Source organism: Hippopotamus amphibius, chromosome 2 (assembly GCF_030028045.1).
Source record: "Hippopotamus amphibius kiboko isolate mHipAmp2 chromosome 2, mHipAmp2.hap2, whole genome shotgun sequence".
NCBI lineage: Eukaryota > Metazoa > Chordata > Mammalia > Artiodactyla > Hippopotamidae > Hippopotamus > Hippopotamus amphibius.
Window position 1 is genome coordinate 173596555 of NC_080187.1, and position 21527 is coordinate 173618081.

The following is a 21527-nucleotide window of genomic DNA, read 5'->3' on the forward strand; positions in this document are numbered from 1 at the left end:
CTAATAATTTGCAATTTTGAGCATCTTTATATGTGTTTGTTGGTCATCTGTATGTTTTCTTTGGAGAAATGTCTATTTAGGTCTTCTGCGCATTTTTCAACTGGGTTGTTTGCTTTTTTGTTATTGAGTTGTATGAGCTGTTTGTATATTTTGGAAATTAAGCCCTTGTCCGTCTCATCATTTGGAAATATTTTCTCCCAGTATGTAGCTTGTCTTTTCATTTTGTTTATTTAGAAGTTCATAAGTTTTATTAGGTCCCATTTGTTTACTTTTCTTTTATTTCTGTTGCCTTAGGAGATTGACCTAAGAAAGCATTGGTGCGATTTATGTCAGAGAATATTTTGCTTATGTTCTCTTCTAGGAGTTTTATGGTGTCTTGTGTTATATTTAAGCCTTTAAGCCATTTTGAGTTTATTTTTATGTTTGGTGTGAAGGTGTGTTCTAATATCATTGATTTACATGTGGCTGTCCAACTTTGGAAAATTTGGACCATACACCACTTGCTGAAGAGTATCTACGTCATAATATTTAAAGTGGGTTTCAGAGTAATTCACTTGCGAGATGAGGTGACTTAACCAAAGAAATAGCAGTGAAGATGGTAGCAATGGTCAGATTTGGCATTAATTTTTAAGATAGGGCCAACTGGATTTCTTTGTGTGTTAGATGTAAGCAGTGAGAGAAAAATGAGTCAAAGATAACTCTATAAAGTTATTACCAGAGATACTGACAGAATGGAGGTGTTATCAACTGAAAAGCAAGAGGTGTGGGAGGAGCATGTTGGAAGAGAGTTCAGAAGGTGAAAGATCAGAAGTTCAGTGTTGCTCACATTAAGTTAGAATCCTGAATGCAATGTCCCCACGAAAACAGAGAATATCTATGCAGGTCTCTGGTCTCACATAATCCAGTTGTAAGAGAAGGAACACATTGAAGTTCCTGTTTTTCCTCAGAGGCCAAGCACTCCCCAGGGCCCTGCTCCTCCCCCTGCTCACTTTCATCAAATCAGAGACCTCACTAAAAGCAGGTCAGGCTGAGACCCTGAGTCTTTTAAGCTACAATGTCTCAGAAGGTTTGTGTTCAGCTCCCTCTGCAGACTTACACACTGTGTCACTCAGAGCACAGAAGTACTTGGCAGAGTCTCTCCAATGGGCTGAGTATTTCCTCAGGTGGAAGGAGCTTTCATTCTTCCTAAATTCAGCCTCGAAGCCTTTGATACCTTTAACCTGGGTGGGTCCTGATACATACTTCAGTAGAAACTGGAGGCCTTGGCTGGGGTATTGGATGTACCAGAAGAGATAAAGAGCTCCACCATAGGAATAGTTGCACCTCAGATCCAGATGGGCTCCTTCAGAGACAGTGATGTGGCTATCAGGCTGGGTCACTGACTGGGCTCCAGCTCCTCCTGCAACATCAATGCAGAATTGGTGAGTCCAGGACATACCTACCTATCATGAGACAGTGTCTCTATTCAGATATCCTCAGAACAAAATTCCTTCTACAGAAGCAGAAGCATGGAGTATAATGTTACTTACTCATTGTGAAGAGCATTCCAAGTTGCAGAAGAGTCATTGAGAACATGGCTGTGCAGGGAGGAAGATCTCCCTTGAGGAGCAGGAGGGATGTGCCAGAATACACTGAGTCCTTGTAACTGGAAAAATATGAGCATCGAGAAATGGCTGTTTAGGCAAGTTCTAGAGACTATCAGTAAGAGATGCTTCCTTGACAATGACTGCTCCTGGTGTTGAGCCTGTTCAAATGTGCACCTCAGGGAGCTGTGAGGTATAGAAGCTCAAAGGAGTGAAGTAGAACTTTTATTAGAGGCGACATTTCCAGTTTATGCAACATCACCCTCTGGAGGTCAACTAGAAACAAATCCAGTCTTGAGGCTTTTGTGCCCCATTTCCTTCCTGCTCTTATCTAGACTTGAATTTCTTCGCATTCCAATCTGATGAGACTGTTTCAGGGGTTTGCTTATTAAGAGGCTCTTTTAATATGATTAATTAAGTAGTGTTATATAATCACATGAAGTAAATCATCCTTACATTATAGATGAGGAAACTGAAGCAAGGAAGGAAGGAAGGATGTAACTTGTTCAAGGTCACAGTAAGTGACAACTGGAATTTGTCCCCATTGGTATGATTCAAGAATCTGTGTCATTGACCACTGACAATTTAGCACTATGGCCTTTCGGGTAGATAGTATCCTCATTTATTAGAGGGGAAATCAAGTCCTTTTGAAGTTAAATAATTTGTCCAAGGACATATGAGGATTAGAACCTAATCCTACTAGACTCCAAGCCCAGTTCCTTACCCACTATGTTATCTATGATACAGTACTACTCTTCGAGAACAGATGTAATTTCACCAAGACACACACCCAGAGAAAAATTCGGAAGAGAATAGAAACTAAATAAAATCCCAAAGGAACTCAAACACTGAGGTTATAGACAATAGAAAAAGTATCAGCGAAACCTCAAAGGGTAGCCCAGAGAGGAACGTGGCAGATCAGAACTGACTGCTGTCCTGAAAGAGAAGGGAAGAGGAATTTCAAGAAGGCAGGAAGTTCCAGCAGAGCAATTGCTGAAGAAATGCCTGTCTAATGAGATGGTGACTGAAAGGTGTCTGTTGACTTTTAGCAGCAAAGATCATGATTTGAGTCTTTTAGCAGAAACTCAACTGTAGGAGAGATGAGACAAGGGAGAAAAAATTATGAATACAGAAATCTCTTTCCAGGGCCTGAACTATGAAGGGGAGGAAAGAGACATGGTGTTAACCAGACAGGATGTTGAAGTGGTAATAGTAGGGGTTTTAAAGATTGGGATATATTTACATGCTTTACAAAGGATCTATAAGCAAGGGATCGAAGTTTTGGAGAGACAGGCGGGGTGGAATATGGACCACAGGTAGGAGGACCAAGTTCCAGCAGGAAGAGAAACAGTTATTTTCAATTTTATTAGAATGAAGGAGGAAAGAATTGGTTTGGATTTCAGTATGATTTCATGGTATGAAGGCAGAAAGTTGAAACCTCTATTAATTTTTAATGGAATTGTTTTTTTCCTATAGATAGAAATTAAGTGCCTCCTGAGAGGGTGAATAGAGGAGATCCTGGGTTAAGAAGTCTAAGGAGTGTAAGAAGTTTTGAAATACCCACTATAGGAATTGGCAAGGAGAGATTATTACAGAGAAAAAGAATACTTTCCTGGTAACACTGAGGGTCTAATAGTGTTGAAGGTGACAACAGGTTTCATTGACACCAGTCTGCATATCTGTGTGATTTTCTTGAACTCTGCTTATCAAAGTATACGTTATAAGAATGCAGATTTTTTTCTAAATTTCTAATTTAATTTAATCTTTGTAATGACTGAATAGTATTCCTTGGTATGAGTGTAACATAGTGTTTTGAATCATTACCCTAATGATGTACATAAGAAGGCAGATATCAGTGCATGATTAGGGATTAATAAGATCACTGATATGACATAGAATTGGCTCAAAACAATGAGGTTAGCCACTGATTGAAGGAGGGCCATGGAGTTTAGATATTGTGGATAAGAAAATAAAAGATAGGAAGCCTCTGAGAAATAAGATGACAATAAAGGAATCAGGGGACTAAATGACCATATAAAGTCAAATAACAAGCACAGTAGAGGTAACTGAGTGTAAGAATCTGAGGATGCAAGGTTTAGACAAGATGTAAGATTTCAGAGGTGAAGCAGCATCTAACTGGAGAATTTTCTGTAGGTCTTTCTAGAGTATGGCCATGGGAGTTAGTAGCTGAAGGGGATTCTAATTAATAGTTTTGAAAGTTCATGAGTTCAGGCTTCTCTCTGAATTGTCCATGTGGACATTTAAGTCATGTGGTATTTTAGGTTGCAGTAGAATCTTCTGTGTTAACATCTTCGATATATAAGGAAAAGTGTCTGGTGTTTATAAAGATGAGAGTGAAAAAAGGAATAAGGAAAGGGGTGGGGGTGAAAGGCAAAGCTTCAAAGGAGCAAAGACAAGAGTCTTGGTTTTTGAGGGTGTGGTATTGAAGAGGATGCTGTTCCCATTTCTAAATCTGAGCTGTTTACATGAGGGAGAATAAGGAACAACCGTGAAAGAAAGTAACTGTATTACAGACAGTTAGGTTTCAGTTAAGGCATGTGGAAGGAATTTTCACAGCGGCCATTGAATGTTTGTTTCCAATGGAATGGGGATTTAGAGGCCAAAGTAGAGTTTTGGGGGAAGAAAAGAGGCAGTTAGGTCAGTGTAGAAAATAAAACAGGTCAGACTCCTTGGTGAATCATTCCTTTATGGAAGAAGTCAATCACAGGTAGAACAGAATGTGCTTTCAAGGTTCCTAGTACAGAGGAACGTGGCCACAATCAAATTAGCTGGTGCTCAAGTCTATCAGCAGGTGTCATAAATTCATAAATGCTGGCTGTCCAGATGGATTCAGCTCTCACACATTTCATTATGTTACGTTATGTTACTTTACAAAATCTGTAAGTGCTTTTCCTTACTCAGAATCACTGCAAAAAAATATCTCCAGCTCACATTCCAAACCCAAGTGGCAGAGGGCATACCTGGAAGACAATCCCTGAAGCCCCACTCTCTGCACTCACTGCTTATAAATAATTGCCTGGGTCTCTGCAATGAAGGCTGTAATGTGCTGGAAGACTTTGGAATGTTTTTCTGGGTTGACTGTGAATCTTCTTTCTTGGTTTCCTATCCATTAATAATTTAAGTATTGACCCTTCTTTCTTTCTTTCTGAACATCATCCCTCTCTTCTCTCTTCCTCATCTAATATGGGGTCTAAAGATAATCAATCCAAAGCTCTTTTATAAATGTTCCTCTCTCTTTTGCATTTCACCAGCCTGAGCATGCCCAATTTAAAGACAGGATGAACTCCCTTATCTGCTATTACAGCAACCTGGACCCATGCACTAGATTCTGAGATAATGTTAATAATGGCATAGATGCTGGCTAATAAATCTTATTGACCACATAGCATGCCACAGTGCTGTGGGATCCTTTTAATATTTAAGGCTAGAACAGATACTGTTCGTTGCCTACAAATAGAGTCGTTTCTTCACCCTTAATAACAGAATCCTGTTGGTCTTCTAGTTAGCAATTTTCCTAGACAAAAATACATACCTTCCCCAGACTTTTGCAGTTTGGAGTCACCATGTAGTCTGTTGAGATCAATTAGAGGTAAGTACACTGAGAAATTTATCATCCTTTCTTATTCAGTAGATTTTTCTACTTTTCCTAATAAGCCAAAATGTCAACAATTTGGTGCCTCGATATTACAAATCAAAGGTCAAAGTCCTACATTTGTATCCCGGATAGAGGAAAAAGTCCACTACCACATTTCTCATCTATGATCTTTTAATAAAAGGTAGAGCTTATGCATGGCCTGAAGTCATGCTTGTTTCATAAATGTGTTCTTAATCAAACATTTCAGGCACAGAAAAGGAAAACTGGAATGAAAACACCTTAAAATTTAGTTTCAGTTCACATCACTTTGTAATTAATAGGAGACCATTGTGTCATTTAAAGTTTTTAATAGACTATAATATACAATACACATAGGAAAATGTATATTTTAAGTGTACCGCTTGATAAATTTTCACAAAATCGACACACCCTTTTTAACCAGGATTCAGATCAAGAAACAGAACATTACTAATACCTCAAAGCTCCCTTTATGATACTATCCCATGGATAATGTTATCCTGACTTCTAACAGTGTAAATTAATTATGTCTGTTTATGTATATTATAGGAATGATGTGCTTTACTTGTTAGACATTTGACTATCTTCTTTTGTGAAAAGCCTGCTTATTAAGACTTTTGCCTTTTCTCTCAGTTTGCTTGTTTTCTTGTCTTGAAAGAGGTTTTTTTTTAAATCAAAATGAGCCCATTGATAAGAATATTTACTGCAATTATTTTCTATTCACTGGCTATCATTTTAACTCTTGAAATAATTTTAATGGCAATTTTAACATAGCCCGGTTTTGATGCTTAGACATATTTTTGTCCTGTTTAAGAAATGTGTATCTAACACAACGTAAGGAAAAAGTTCTGTACTTTTTTCTACAAGATTTTGTTCTTATACTCAGATGCCAAGATACATTTTTCCATACGACAAATTACAGAATGTCCTTTATTGAAAATAAAATTCTGTAACCTTGCCACATAGTGCAAATGTCTTTCAATTTTTATTGTAATACTGTTTCAGTATTAATTTTTTTTACTAAATTTTATTTTGTCACCCATCTGTCTCATTCCTTTCCTTCATTTCATTTTTTCTCTACTTTTAGATTTTTTTCTTTATGTTTTATAGTCACCATTTATTTATTACACTGATGATGCAGCTTTCTAAACTTTTGTTCTAATTACCAAAATGAATTATCATGAGAAGTTTTCTTCTCTTCTTTGTGTTGAGGAAATTTTCTTTCCCATGTGCCATATATATATATACTTGTTATCTGTTTCTTACAACGTTCTTACATCTTACCAACTTCAGGTAGCAAGTTAATTTGAAAATCACTTAGTATGTTGCCCATTTCATGCAATTCTGATGGAACAAATTAGATACTCTTCTAACTTAGATTCAATCTCTCAGACATACTTAACAGATGGAGTTTGTGAAACATTAGAATCCTCAACGTGGGCTGCTAACAGTCTCTTCCTGACTCAATCTATAAGGGTGAATCAAAAACTACCTGCACTCTGGCTGCAGAATTTATTTTAATTAACTTTTAGGAAAGACACATCATTTTCCAACATAATCTCCTTGCTTTTCAATACACTTTGTCCATCTGTCAACAAGCTTTCATATTCCCTCATTAAAAATGTTTTAGGCTGAGCTGCAAGCCAAGAATGCACTGCTGTCTTCTCTTCTTCATCAGAAGTGAATCTTTGTCCTTGTAGAGCTGCTTTCAGGGGACCAAATAGGAGAAAGTGCGATGAAGCAAGATCAGGACTATAGGGAGGGTGCTTTAACACCTCAAAGTTTTTGCAGAGTGTTGACAATGTGGGCAGAATTGTGCGGATATGCACACCTTCAGACCACAAAAAATGAATCACTGCATGCTCCTCTTCTTTCATGTAAATCACAAGTGGGGCATCCATTTTTGCTCACACTGCAGCTACAAATGAAGTGTTGTAACATGTTCACATCTGCACAGCAGTGACTGGGGAGACAGAAGCCTTGAATGGAAAGTACTGATAAGACAGTATGGCCAACAGAAGTTTTAATATATGTGCGGATAATTTTTGACTCACCCTCATATGTTATTTGCAGAAAGTAAAGGTCAAAAGACAAAAATGTGCCAATGGTGCTCCAAGTTATTAACTTCTGTTATTTTTCCTGTGAGTTAATCTACTAATGATAAATCTCTAGTGGTAGAACTAGTGATAGAACTAATGACAGTTCTGTTAAAAACTACTCATTAATTCTATAATTAATGAAGATAAACAGAGAATATTTTAAAGCAGAAAACGTTGAGTACAAGGACAGTATATGCTTTTTTTTATGGTAGAGGATTATTTCTGAACAGGAATGAAAAAGACAGGTATATAAGAAAAGGCTTTAAAAATCTGTTCACTACTTTAGGGTTGGCAAGCACTGTGTTTTCTGTGGACACAGCATTACTGAAACATCTTATGTACATTTACACTTTCATTGGCTTGTACTTATGGAAATGTGTTGACTGTGAATACCAACTGATGTTGAAATGACTATTTTGGGGGTACACTTTTTGTAAAGTTAGGAGAATTCCCTGCCTTTTTCCAGGGGACTCTAGCTGAGTGCAATTGTAATCTTTCAAAATATCTGGTGTCACCCACCTTATGACAAACTCAACGTATTAAGATTTTTAATAGAAGAAGGAGAAATTTATACCATTTAGCATGATCTATGAAGAACGTCAAAGAGAAAGAGAACTTTGTATTGGAATGAACTGAAGTTTCACAGGAAGAGCTGGACAAAATGCTTGGGGATCTATTTCACTAAAAATAATATGAAAAAGGAGTAAAGAAAGGAATGAAGGAAAAGAGAGAGGGTGGGAGGAAGGAAACAGCGAGGAAAATACAAGGAAGTAATAAACGAGTGCATGAATAAATAAGGATTGTGTAATATATCCTTATCTTTATTATGAGATTTGTGTGATGTTCTTTGGCTCTTTCTTCTATTTTATACTCACACCCTCAAAATTTTATTGCATCCCTAGCAATTGTCTGGAAAGTTTTCAGTCAAGACTGTTTATTTATTCAATAAATATTTATTGAGCGCCTAGTATTTGTCAGGTACTGTGCTAATTACCGAAGATACTTTGATAAAACAAAAAGATACGTTTCACAAAAAGGGAAGAGGAAAAAAAAGGAAAGTGAGCTCACAGGCTGTGAAGAAGAGGAGATGAGTGAAAAAAGTGACTGGAGGGATCCTGAAGGAGACATGCTGATCTTTGTAAAGTGCTGGAGCACTTCCTACTGTACTTTCCAAGACTTGAGTACAAATATCTGTTCCCTCATTTTTCACTCACAGAATCAAAGCAATTTCTAAAGTATGATAAAGATAGCCATTTACATTTGTGTACACACCCTATGCACTGGGAAGAATCTCCCAGTCTTTTTGAAGACCCAAGTGTATGATGAGTGATGCCACTCACATCAAGAACCAGAATGTCTCTCTCCTATTTTCTCTGCTTTGTGCTCTATAATTTTTTTTCTTTTCTGGAAAGGTGTTATTACGCAGAGAGGGAAAGGCCTCAGTCCTTCTTGGCTGCCGCTTTCCTCATGGCAGCCAGGACATTGCTCAGCTCCCCTCTCTTCCTCTTGGCACAGATGTGTGTTCCCACCCTTTTCTTGATGAACTTGAGGGCCTGCTTGTGGATGGGGACTTTGAGAAGCTCTATGGCCCGCCACTCATAAGGGGCAAAGCACCACACTTCCCGGATCATGTCTTGCATGAAGTTGGTGAGGCTCCCACAGCAGCAGCTGTGCCTCGGCTTGCTGACGTTCTTGGTCACCTTGTAGCCCTTGCTGAGGACCATGGCCATGGGGTAGCCCAGAGCCATGGCTGCTGCTCTTCAGTGGCTGCTGCAGAGGAAGCTGCTCTAATTTTGTCCATATCTTTTCTGTTCAGGAAAATGTGTGGCTACTAAAGAGCTAAGGATGCTTCAGAACCTTTCTACAAATGAAACTTAAAAGTTTTATGTACAGCAAATGAAACCATAAACAAGACAAAAAGACAACCCACAGAATGGGAGAAAATATTTGCAAACAAAGAAACTGACAAATGATTAATCTCAAAAATATACAAACATCTCATGCAACTCAATATCAAAAAAACAACCTAATCAAAAAATGGGCAGAAGATCTAAATAGACATTTCTCTAAAGAAGACATACAGATGGCCAACAGACACATGAAAAGCTGCTCAACATCACTAATTATTAAAGAAATGCAAATCAAAACTACAATGAGGTATCACCTCACACCAATCAGAATGGCCATCATCACAAAATCTACGAAAAATAAATGCTGGAGAGGGTGTGGAGAAAAGGGAATCCTCTTGCTAAGTTGGTGGGAATGTAAATTGATACAGCCACTGTGGAGAACAGTATGAAGTTTCCTTAAAAAGCTAAAAATAGAACTACCATATGACCCAGCAATCCCAGTATAGGACATATACCCAGAGAAAACCATAATTCAAAAAGATGCATGCACCCCAATATTCATTGCAACACTATTTACAATAACCAGGACATGGAAACAACCTAAATGTCTATCAACAGATGAACAGATAAAGATGTGGTACATACATACAATGGAATATTACTCAGCCATAAAAAGGAACACAATTGGATTGTTTGTAGAGACATAGATGGACCTAGAGACTGTCACACAGAGTGAACTAAGAGACAAAGAGAAAAACAAATATCATATATTAACGCATATATGTGGAATCTGAAAAAATTGGTATAGACGATCTTATTTACAAAGCAGAAATAGACACACACACACAGAGAACAAACATATGGATACCAAGGGGAAAAGGGGGGGTGGGATGAATTCGGGGGATTAGGATTGATATATATACACTATTGATACTATGTATAAAGTAGATAACTAATGAGAACCTACTATATAGCACAGGGAACTTTACTCAGTGCTCTGTGGTGACCAAAATGGGGAGGAAATTCAAAAAAGAGGGGATATATGAATCCGTATAGCTGATTCCCTTTGCTGTGCAGGAGAAACTAACACAACATTGTAAAGCAACTATGCTCTAATAAATTTTTTTTAAATGAGAATATAAAAACTTTCATAACTAAAAAAATACAGAAAGAATGAAGTGGACCTTTCTAATTTTCTTCAACTGTAGAAAGATCTCTAGGACACTATTAAATGCAAATCAGAAGGTAAGTTGTAAAAAATTCAAATAAACTCAATATACATGGCAAATTGGTTGTGCGTGCGTATAAATGTGTGTGTAATTGCATAAAATGATTTGCAAAGATATATGTAATCGAAACAAAGCATGCTGGCATGATATACTTTAAACTATCTCAATTAGTTTTCTCAGAGAAGGATGGTGGGAGCTATGGTGGAATGAAGGAGATACAGCCATGGGTTTTCACTTCTGCTCTGCCTGAGTCTTTTATGATGAGCTATCTATTTGTTGCTTAGGAATATCAAAAAATGAAGATTCATTATAGAGGGAAGACTTCCAGACAACTAAAAATAAATCAATATTCACTTAATTTTTGTTTCTTTCAAAAAAAAAAAAACCTTCTCCATTACCAATATACATGTTCTAGAGTAGCAACAAGAAAAATTCAGATTTTCCTCAGAATAAGAGTAATTTGCAAGTGAAACAACTGTAATAACATGCCTTTCAGAGTTTGGACTTGCCCTGGGTCCAAATGAAAGAAGTCTTTGGAACAAGAAGAATTATTTGTGTTTTCCTCATCTTTTATGTTGAGACAAACACACTGAAACAAACATTTTATTGACATGAAGAAGAACCATGAGAAATTATTAATACCTTCATTTTATTGCAATATTAAAATTAAGATTCTTAGTCTCCTCATAATTCTTCTCAACCATGTTAATCAATGAAGAACTTCTTCCTGTCCTCTCTTTCTTCTTTTCTTTATCCATATTCTCACCATTTCCTTCTCCTCATTTTTCCTCTTTTCTTTTTGCTCTCTGACTCTCCTTCTAGGTGGCTCTAGATTTGTTCTCAGTGTCTGCTGCTCCCCCATGTCCCCCACCTTGCCACCAGAGAGATTCTGCACAGGTGCAGCCCCATCTGTCCCAATGTGCCTCTCTCAGGATGCAGTAGTACACAGCGGTGTCTCTCAGGGTAACCTGGGGCAGGACCAAGGTGCTGGACTTTCTGTCTGTAGCTATGGTCAGTGAGGCCATGCTGTTGGTCTCAGTGCTTTGGAAGCCATGAATGACATACTGTGGACTCTGATTGGGGTTTTGCCGATACCAATGTATATAGTCCTCTCCACCTATGGTAGAGTGGTTACAAGGCAGGTTTACATCTTCTCCTTCAGCACAATCCATGGAGTTGGGCTGGGTAGTCTTAGCATCAATTATAGTCCCTAAGGGATCAAGAAAATGAAGTTAGCCCCTTACCACAAATCAATTAATTCTATGGATCAAGGACACAACACTCCCATACCTCTCTAGCCCTCCTCCACTGTTTTTATTTATGTCCTGAAAAAATGTCATTGGTGTTTACTATAGAGACCAAAGACACAGGCCAAGAATCAGAGACTCCATAGGCTCTATTTCATGGGGACTTGGCTCAATAAACCCAGAGATTTCTTACAACCTGGTTCTGCTAAGGGCTCTTCCGTGATCACGTCTATTATTCAGCCTGTCATGTAGAAGTTTGTGCTCCCTAAAACTGATCCATAGATCAGTTTTCAATTCCAACCCAGCATGTTGGATAAAGCACAGGGAGAGAAGTAGGGAGCAACTTACCCTTCATGGCCCCTTGCCCTCAAAGTCATCTCTTGTAGACACAGACCACTTACCCAAGGTCAGAAACACAGTTACTCCAGTCAGCAGCCTCATACTTCAAGGCCAAACCAGGATTATGGGCTCAGAGCTCAGTCTTTGCATCTGATCCTAGGCTTAAAGAAGTTCTAGAGCGCAGAAGCAGCAGCTGCTAGGAAAGCCTGACAACCAGTGCAGCTGCCACTGTGTTGTTGCCAGGATGTCAGCCAATAACAGAGAATTTCCTTGTCTAGTCTTCCTCCCCTGTTTTAGTCATGTCCCCAAAAGAAGATGAGACATCCACAGCTCACAGGGTGTCCACTGCCTTCATCTGTGACGTTTAAAGCCTGGCTCTGGAAAAGGAACACCAATCACAATGATGTATCTCCCCACAACCTCTGTTCCATCATTTCTTCCTCAGTGAAACTGGCTGATGCTCCATGAAGCTTGTGGAAAACATTGTTTAATCCTAGAAAACTGTACTGAGCTCTGTGTTGTAAGGAGATGAAAATTCCCATTCACATTCCAGACAATGTATATGAGATTCAAATGTAGGCAGTGAAGTGCTCAGAGGACAGGAAAATTTGATAACATTGAGAATAAAATCTAAACATCCTGAGCTTGGGGTTCCTGTAAAGGTCCTTGGAATCATGTATCTACCATATCTAGGTAGACATTTCTCAATGTATCTGTTCCTGATACAGTGACTAATGACACGGACAGCGTTGACCTCACCTTCCTTGAACAGTGGCCTTGAGTCCTCGTGTTCTCTATGCCCATGCTTGTAGGTGCCGTGCACCTAGGATGCTGAGGCAGGGAGAAAAGACAGAAGGGAAAGCAAACAAGCCAGGGGGCGGGGCGTGGGGTTGGGAGGTGGGTGGGGATGGAAGAAAAAGGGGATAGAAGGAAAAAAAGTATAAGGAATAGAGAAGGAAAGGGAAAATCAGGATCCCCTGAATCCTTGACCACACATACCCAACAAAGGATTATAAAGTACAAGTTGTCTAAAGAGAGCGAATGTATGTCATTTTTCCTTTTCCTGTGGAACATCAACGGAAAACAAAACCTTTCCTTCGCGCGTCTGAGAAAGGAACATTGTTTCCAGATGAAGCAGCCCCCTCTTGTGACTGAATAAGTGAATTGCAGAGCTAAACCCATGCCGAGTCAGGTTTGGCTCTGACTTTTGAAAGACTTCTCAGATTTGAAGGTAAATATCGTAGTTATATTTCCTTTCTCATCTTCATTTTCTTAGTCTGATAACACTCCACAGAATGTTTTTATTATTTTTTGATTGCTCTATTTCAGTAATATCCCCATTATGATTCTCAGGTGTTGGCTTCTCTTTAATTTTCCCATATTTAAATGTTATTCAATGTTCATAAGAGAGGTTGGTACAGATAAAGCACTAAAGAGTTACCTGTTTCCTGAATGAGCAGATGAGTTGCTACTCATGAATTTAGTGAAAGAAGTTATGCTGAGAAACTCTAAATTATTCTAAAAACAATCTTTCAATTTTATGAAATCATGTTAACAAGGGATAGAGGGTTATATTTGTGGGCAACATTCAGGAACAGACAACAAACACCTCCAAGCCTAGGATGGAGGAAAATTCAACTGAAGACATGGGGATAAATTTCATGGTAAACATGCTTCATTCATTTAAAAAACAATCATAAATATTCATTGGGAGCCTGTTCTGTGGCAAATCTCACGCGCGCTCTCTCTCTCTCTCTCTCTCACACACGCACACACACACACAGAGATAGGTCAACAAGCACTACTACTGAAAATATAAGAACAAGTAAAGGCTGAATTTATTTAAGCTATGTAGGAATATATTACTTTATTATATTAGCAAAAGGCAGAAGAAAACTAGCACTAACGTTTTTCTTTGTTGTTTTCTTTGTCTTTATTCTTTAGAAGATGGTACAAACCACTACAAAGTGTCATTTTAAATAACATTGAAAAACAAATATGTATGACTATGAAGAATTTGAAAATGTTTTCCAGCCTATTGGTTGTTTTCAGAGTTTTTAATTTTAGAATATTATATCTCAAAGAATATATGGGGTGAGGTTATCTTCCTTCGCTTGATAGAAACCAAAATAATGAACTTAACTTACTTTCAGAAAATCAAGAGAATTTGATGAAAGGCTAACACCTCTGCATGACGAATACTCTCAACAGTTCAAAAAAAGAAGAGAAATTCCTAAATCTAATAAAGGGTATCAGTGAAAATATCACAAGTCAATATTATTCCCTATAGGATCACAAACAAGATAGATAGACTATCACTATTTCTATTCACTGTCCTATTGGAGGACCTGGCATCAAAGCAGGAAAAAGAAATAAGATGTATTAAGTTTGAAAAGGAGAAGTAAAACTATTTTTATTTATAGGTCATATCATACATTTGTGCATGTAGAAAATACAAAAGCATTTCTAAACAAACTATAAGAACTAGAACCTATAGGTGAGTTAATATAGTCACTAAACACAAAAGTCAGTTTTATTTCTAGATTCTAACAAATAGCATTACAAATTGCAATTAAAATGTCTTTTATCAAATACTAGGAAACTAATCAAATACAAGGTATGCAAGTCCTCTACCAAAAAATTTAACATTAATAAAAGAAATTAGAGAGGACCTACATAAATAAAGAGGATATCACATGAATCTAAAGACTCCATATATTAAGATGTCAATTGTCCCAAATGAATCCATAAATTCAACACAATCCCAATCAAATTACTAGCAACCTTTTGTGGTAGAAGCTAAGACTATAACTTATGTGGAAGTGCAAAGACCTAGAATAAGCCTTGAATGAGAAAAAGAAAACATAACTTGCATTTCCGGATTTTAAAATTTGAATGAAGCCCCAGTAATTAAGACAGACTGGTCTGTTGATATGAAGATAAAAGAGTCAATTAAAAGAATCAAATCCAAAAATAGGCCCATATATATGTGCCATCAATTGATTTTCTCCAAAAGTGCCTATGCAAGTCCAAGGGGGGAAGAGATGGTCTTTCTAGGATAATAGCTAGAATAATTGGCTATTTGTATTTTTTGAAAGTACCAGTGTTTTGTAGTTTTTAGCATGTAAGACTGTACATGTTTTTCTTAGATTTATGCCCAAGAATTTGGGGTCTTTTTTGAGCCATTGTAAATGATATCATATTTTTAATTTAGGTATTCACATGTTTATTGCTAGTATATAGAAATACATTTGATTTTGTGTATCTTATCTCCTGTGACCTTGCTGAACCCACTTATTAGTCATAGGAGTTTTTTTTGAGTATATTCTTTGGGATTTTCTACATAGAAAATAGTGGCAGTTTGACTTCTTTTCTGGCCTAGAAGATTGTCTATATATTTACTTGCTTTACTGCACTGGCTACAATGTCTAGCACTGTGCTGAAGGAGAGTGACGAACGTGGATATTCTCACCCTGTTCCCTTTCTTAGGGAAAAGTATGGAGTATTTTATCAGTAAACACACTATCAGCTGTTGAGGAAACAGCTGTTGAGCTGTTTCCCCATTATTCCTGTTCCTTAGAGTTTTCAACATGGTTGACAGTTGAATTTTGGCAAATGTTTTTTCTACACGTTGCTGCTGATGAACTAGCTCATCTTATTGTTGACTCATAACTCCTCTATCTCCCACCAGATCTCCTCCTCATCTTCTCTTTGTCTTGGACCAAGTATGCATGTAGCATGATAGAAAATGATGCCCACTTCTCCTCAAGGTCACCCACTGTTATGAGACTGAAGGAAGTGAGAGACAGACAAGTTTTAGTGTGTCTTTGTGGGTTCCATTGTCCTCATGGTTCTAGTATGTCCTTATGAGTCACAGTTTGTCCACACTTTTGTCCGTGTATAACTTTCCTCCACAAATGTTAGTCTAGCTGACTTACAGTGAATGCAGGCTCAATACCAGATACAAAGATAATGTCTTTGTGTAGACTCTTCCACCAGCTCTAGCCATTGCCTGAGTTTTAATTCTTATAACTAATCTCTTATTCTACATCATTCATGGTTCTGCTTCTCTGATTATATCCTGAAACAAAGTCTAAGAGGAAAGAACTAAGGAATGATTCTCATGTCGATTCCACATGACTAGACCCAGGTGTGTGATGAAGTGAAACTGCCACAGTAAATTATTATGGGGCAAGTTTTCAACGTTACACATGTTCTGCATGATTGATTTAATGTCAAAAATTCAGGAGGAGAACATATTAGTAGAAAATTACTCTGGACACCTGCTTCCAAATGGCATAGAAGGAGCTTTTATTTAGAATTAAGTCTTCTGATCCAGACCACAAATTAAGCAACTACAGGACTATCATTTCTTGTCTGGGGTCTGCAGGTGTGCATTTTAGCTTGATTCCCACAGCAGGAGGTCTCTCTCTTATTGAGCTCTGGGGTTTTTGTTTGGCGTTTCCTATTACTTCAAGCACTGTGAGGTCCACGAGAGCACAGAAGTACTTTGCAGAATCTTCCAGCTGTAAGGCTGAAATGGTGAGGCTGATGGATTTATCTGCTTTCTGAAAGTTTATAGAATAGCGGCCTGCCCTTGCATTTTGCCCAGAAGAAACCTGACGAATAAGGAAAGTCATCTCTCCACTGAGAAGTTGCTTATACCAAAAAATGTAGTAATTGCTCCAGCTTGTTTCATACCGACAGTACAGGGTGATTTCCTCCCCCACTTGACTGGTTATGCCTGGCTGGATTTGAATAACTTTCTGGGCCACACCAGATCCTGTGGGAAAAATCAGAAAACAGAGCTGAAGTAGTGGACAAAATGATGTAGGAATTAGACTCATTTAGGACTGAAAGACAAACCAAATTGAAATCATAAGATGCTTGCTTTTCTCCAATCCTCCTTTCCTCCCCAAGTCCATGTGAAGTTCCATGTGCCTGTGTGCAGTCCTTTCACCCTGAACATTCTTACCCATGTTTGGAAGCATCCCTACCAGAGAAGATGAAGGCCAGGAACACCCAGAGCAGGCTGGAGAGCGGCATGAGGCACGGATTCCCCTGCACAAATGTGTTTAGTTCTGCCTCAAGCTGAGAGCTCAGTGTGTTTGAGGGCCCTGCAGCACATATACATAGTACCTGGGTTCCTGTGTGACACCCCCCCACCCAAACAGGAAATAGCCTTTGTCATATTCATAGACCACAGGGTCTGTGCACAGATGGGAAAAGGTCTGGCTCACCACAAAACTTTACTTTGTCTTCTTTTCTTTTCCTGGTCATTAAGTTAGGCAGTATCTGAAAAGGGGCATGGAAAAAACACTTAGTATTATAGGTTTGGGCTGAGGGGAGCTGAAGATTAAAGAAATTGATGTACATTGACAATTCCTCAGCAGAATAATTTTGCCAGCTGATTTAAAATATAATTTACTATACTCTGTGAAATGTTCTTGTAATCTACTTACTGGTCATTCATTTAGCCTATCCTTACTTTTCTCCATCCAGAATCTAATGATTCTTTTAAAAAACTCACAGATCTTAGGCATTTTTGGTGAATGGCAAGCTTATTCAAAATAGTGTATCTCTGTATTTTTTACCCGGTTCTAGGGCTCTACTTAGGTTTTAATTAATAAAGTTACTTCAACATGAGATGGTAAAAATCAGTCCTTCTGCCTTTCAGAGTTTATTCAGTTGTTAATTTTGAATGGAATTATAACAGGGATAAAATATTATTGTTTTGAAATCTGACATTGAATCTTATTTATTAGATTTTGAGGAGGACCAGGATATTCAGTCCTGTTGCCTCCACAAGTAGAATTGTACTTATTAGATCATGTGTCTTAGAAATGTCCTGATGCCATTTTCTGTGGCATTGGTCTGAAGTGTTTAGTTTCACTTGTTAGTGGCTCTCATTATTTTTCTCTTTGTAAAATAAAGTCAGTATAAGCATCCCAGATCTTTCTGTGTTGCAATGCTATAATGCACTCCTACAAAAATGTGATATCTACAGGCTACAAACACTTAGTATGTGTCAACACCACAGAAATTGATGACTGAAATTTTGTACACTGTTACATGTTCATGTGGAGTGTAGCTCTCAATCTTCCCTTTGGTTTCATGGTTTTAGTGGATGAATTAATATAAAAGAATGAAAGGCAAATAAACAAGTAGAAAAGAAAGTACAGACCAGGCCTCTAAAACAGGGCTAGTTCTTAGAACTTAAGGTCAAAATAACATTAATGAGCGATGCATGGAGGAGAGTGTATATTTAGTTGAGACATCTACTCCTCTGTCCCATTTCACCTGTGAGTGCTGACAGGCAGCCAATGCCCTGGTTTGCAATTATTTGTCACTAAGCAGAGGAGACCCATGAATGCCCACAACAGCCTGGGGAGCAGCATGATATTATAAAATATATATATATTAATATAACAATTACATATGTATACCAGGAAATGATATTGATAAACTTTTTTAAAAAATACAGACCATAACCTGATACATCAGTTTCATATGCACTCTTTTTTTTTTTTTTCTTTGATGCATAGCTCTGTGAAATTTTACTACAGGTACAGTCTTTTGTACCACCACTAAAATCATCATACGGAATTGTTCCATCTTTCTAAAGAAACTCTTTTCACACCAGCCCCACCCCTGCAACTCTTGATGACCCTGCAACTGCTGATCTCCTTTTCACCTCTATATTTTGTCCTTTTGAGGATATTGTATAAGTACAATCCTACATTATGTAGGGAATCACAATAATCCAAGGCTTGTCATCATACACCGCATATGTAGCCTTCTGAGATTGACTTTTCTTTCACTCAGCATAACATCCTTGAGATCCATCTAGGCTATTGCATGTATCAATAGTCTGTTCCTTTTAATCACTATAGGCTGTCCCTAACTTATGATTCAATTTAGGGCTTTTGACTTTACAGTGGTGAGAAATCAGTACACATTCAGTAGAAACCCTACTTCGCATACTGAAGTGCGGTCCTCTCCCGTCTAGCAGCACGCTGCGTGGCGTTCCCGGGTGATGCCGGGCAGCAGCAGCGCGCGGAGCTCCTGGCCCGCCTCGAGCTCATGAGGGTGAAGCACCTGCACACTCACCACCGTTCTGTACCCACACAGCCCTGCTGATTTTCACGTTCAGTACGGAACTCAATAAATGACATGAGATTGTCTACAGTTTCGTATAAAATAGACTTTGTGTTAGTTGATTTTCCCCAACGGTAGGCTAATGTAAGAGTTGACGACCTTTGAGGTAGGCTAGGTTGTGTATATTAAGTGGCTTTTCAACTCATTATATTTTCAACTTAAAATGGTTTATTGCAACATAATCCTATTGCAAGTTGAGAAGAATCTATAAATAATATTTCATTGTAAGGAAATATTATAGATTTATAGATATTTCATGTACTACGGCATATTTATCTATTCACCGAATGAAGAACACTTGGCTGGTTTCCAGTTTTTGGCCATCACTATATAGCTACCATGAATATTCATGTACAGATTTTTGTGTGAACATACTTTTTCATTTCTCAAGCAAAAATACCCAGGAATGTGATTTCTGAGTTGTAAGGTAAGTGAATATTTAAGTTTATGTGAAACTCTTGAACTGTTTTCCAGAATGACTGTACCATTCACCCACCAGCAATGTATGAGTGATCCAATTTCTCAGCATCCTTGCCAGAACTTGGTATTGTCAATATTTTTCATTTTAGCCATTATGATAGATGTGGAGTGGTATCTCTTTGTGGCTTTGATTTGCATTTCCTTAATGGCTAATGATGTTGAATATCTGCTTACATGCTTATTTATGTTTATTTCCCTACCATATAGCTCTTTGGTGAAATGTCTGTGTGAAGCTTTTGTCTATTTTTCAATTGGATTGTTTTTTTACTTTCTGCTGAGCTTAGAGCTCATTGTATTCTGAATATCAGTCTTTTGATGAAAATATGTTTTGCAAATATTTCCTGCCATTCTGTGGTTTGTCTTTTTCCTTCTCTTAATAGTGTCTTTCACAGAGCAAACATTTTTAATTTTGATGAAATCTAAGTCTTTTTTTTTTATAGATTGTGCTTTTGGTGTCATGTCAAAATCTTTTTGTCTAACCCTAGATCATAAAGATATTCTCTTATGTTTTTTTTTCAAAAGATTTATAGTTTTACATTTTACACTTGGATGTATATTCCATTTGAGACTGTCTTTATATTTTTGTATAAGGTGTGAGATTTAGGCTAAGTTTTGACCATTTCCCAAGAAATAATTTTTTAAATTTTTGGAGTATATCCTTTGGGATTTTCTGCATAGAAAATCATGTTACCAGCAAATGGTGGCAGTTTTACTTCTTCTATCTGGTCTATAAGACTGTCTTTACATGTAGTTTCTTTATTGCACTGGCTGCAACATCTAGCACTGTGCCGAAGGACAGTGATGAGAGTGGATATTCTCGCTTGGTTTCCAATCTTAGGGAAAGGTATAGAGTCTTTTACGATTAGGAATACTATTAGCTGTTGAGGAAATTCCTCACTATTCTTGTGTTTCTCAGAGCTTTCACCATAGTTGACTGTTGAAGTTTTGCAAATACTTTTTTATGCCTACATTAATAGGATGATGTGATTTTTCTTTTTTACCCAGTTAATAGGGTGAATTCCATAAATTAATGTTTGATATTGAAGCATCTTGCATCCTTGAAAGAAAATCCATTTGTGCTTGATATATTATTCTTTGCATATATCAATGAATTTTACTTGCTAAAAATTTTAAGAAAGTTTGTGTTTATCTTCATGAAGGATATTTCTCTGTAGTTTTCTCTTTTTTATGGTCTCTGTCTGATTTTGGTATCAGGGTAATACTAGCTTCATAAAACAAGTGAAGAATTGTTTTCTTCTTTTTTCTGGAAGAAATAGTGTATAACTCATGCTAATTTTCAAATGTTTGGTAGAATTATCTAGTAACACTATCTGAGCCTGGGGATTTATTTTAAATTAAAAATTCAATTTCTTCATAGACATTGTGACTTCAGCTTTCTCTGGCTCCTGCTCTGAGGAGAGACAAGGAGGACCTGCTCCTGGAGCCCCACAGTGAGGTCTGGGGACAGGCAGCAGGTACTTCCGGACCACTGTGCCCCTGTGCAGAAGTAGGTTCCTACATTTACAGCCTGGGCGGCCAGGATGCGCAGGGAGCTGTGCTTTCTAGTCTCGCCAAACCGAGCTGTTAGTCTTTGCTGCTCCTTCACTTCTCCATCCTTAGCTAATATCATCAAGAGGACAGGACTTCCTCAGGCCTCTGCTTATACCACTGTAAGCTGCTTAAAGGGCATGAGGAGTGACAGTATGTGGTAAAGTCTTCTCTTTCTTGTAGAAGCAAGAACTGAGGAATTTGCTTTATCTGTTGTCCATTCGTTTCTGTTCAGAAAAACAGTGAGAGACATCAGAGACAGTCTGATTAGATGTCTATTCTCTCAGCTGCAATGGTCTCTCTCAGTCGTCTTGTGTACATATTTTTCTCCTTCTTTTCATGTCTCCTTCCCCAACTCCC

At 37.8% G+C, this 21527-nt stretch overlaps 1 protein-coding gene and 3 gene segments (V, D, J or C); all 4 read right to left on the reverse strand.

Annotated features, from left to right (window-relative positions):
• Positions 1 to 1049: 1049 nt before the first annotated feature.
• LOC130844590 (T cell receptor alpha variable 8-3-like) lies at positions 1050 to 1436 on the reverse strand. The segment is given in 1 exon segment: positions 1050 to 1436. A coding segment is annotated over 1 exon segment (387 nt).
• Positions 1437 to 6761: 5325 nt separating this feature from the next.
• On the reverse strand, positions 6762 to 12083 carry LOC130844889 (T cell receptor alpha variable 26-1-like; the record flags this gene model as incomplete). The annotated part of the segment is given in 3 exon segments: positions 6762 to 6810; positions 11323 to 11605; positions 12044 to 12083. Coding segments are annotated over 3 exon segments (372 nt in total), but the record flags the coding sequence as incomplete, so codon positions are not given.
• LOC130844890 (60S ribosomal protein L36-like) lies at positions 8756 to 9064 on the reverse strand. Its single transcript, XM_057721214.1, has one exon. The coding sequence runs from the start codon at positions 9062 to 9064 to the stop codon at positions 8756 to 8758; it is 309 nt and encodes a 102-aa protein (XP_057577197.1).
• A 4253-nt stretch (positions 12084 to 16336) lies between the features above and the next one.
• Positions 16337 to 17035, reverse strand: LOC130844592 (T cell receptor delta variable 1-like). The segment is given in 2 exon segments: positions 16337 to 16764; positions 16979 to 17035. Coding segments are annotated over 2 exon segments (477 nt in total).
• Between the last annotated feature and the right edge of the window lie 4492 nt (positions 17036 to 21527).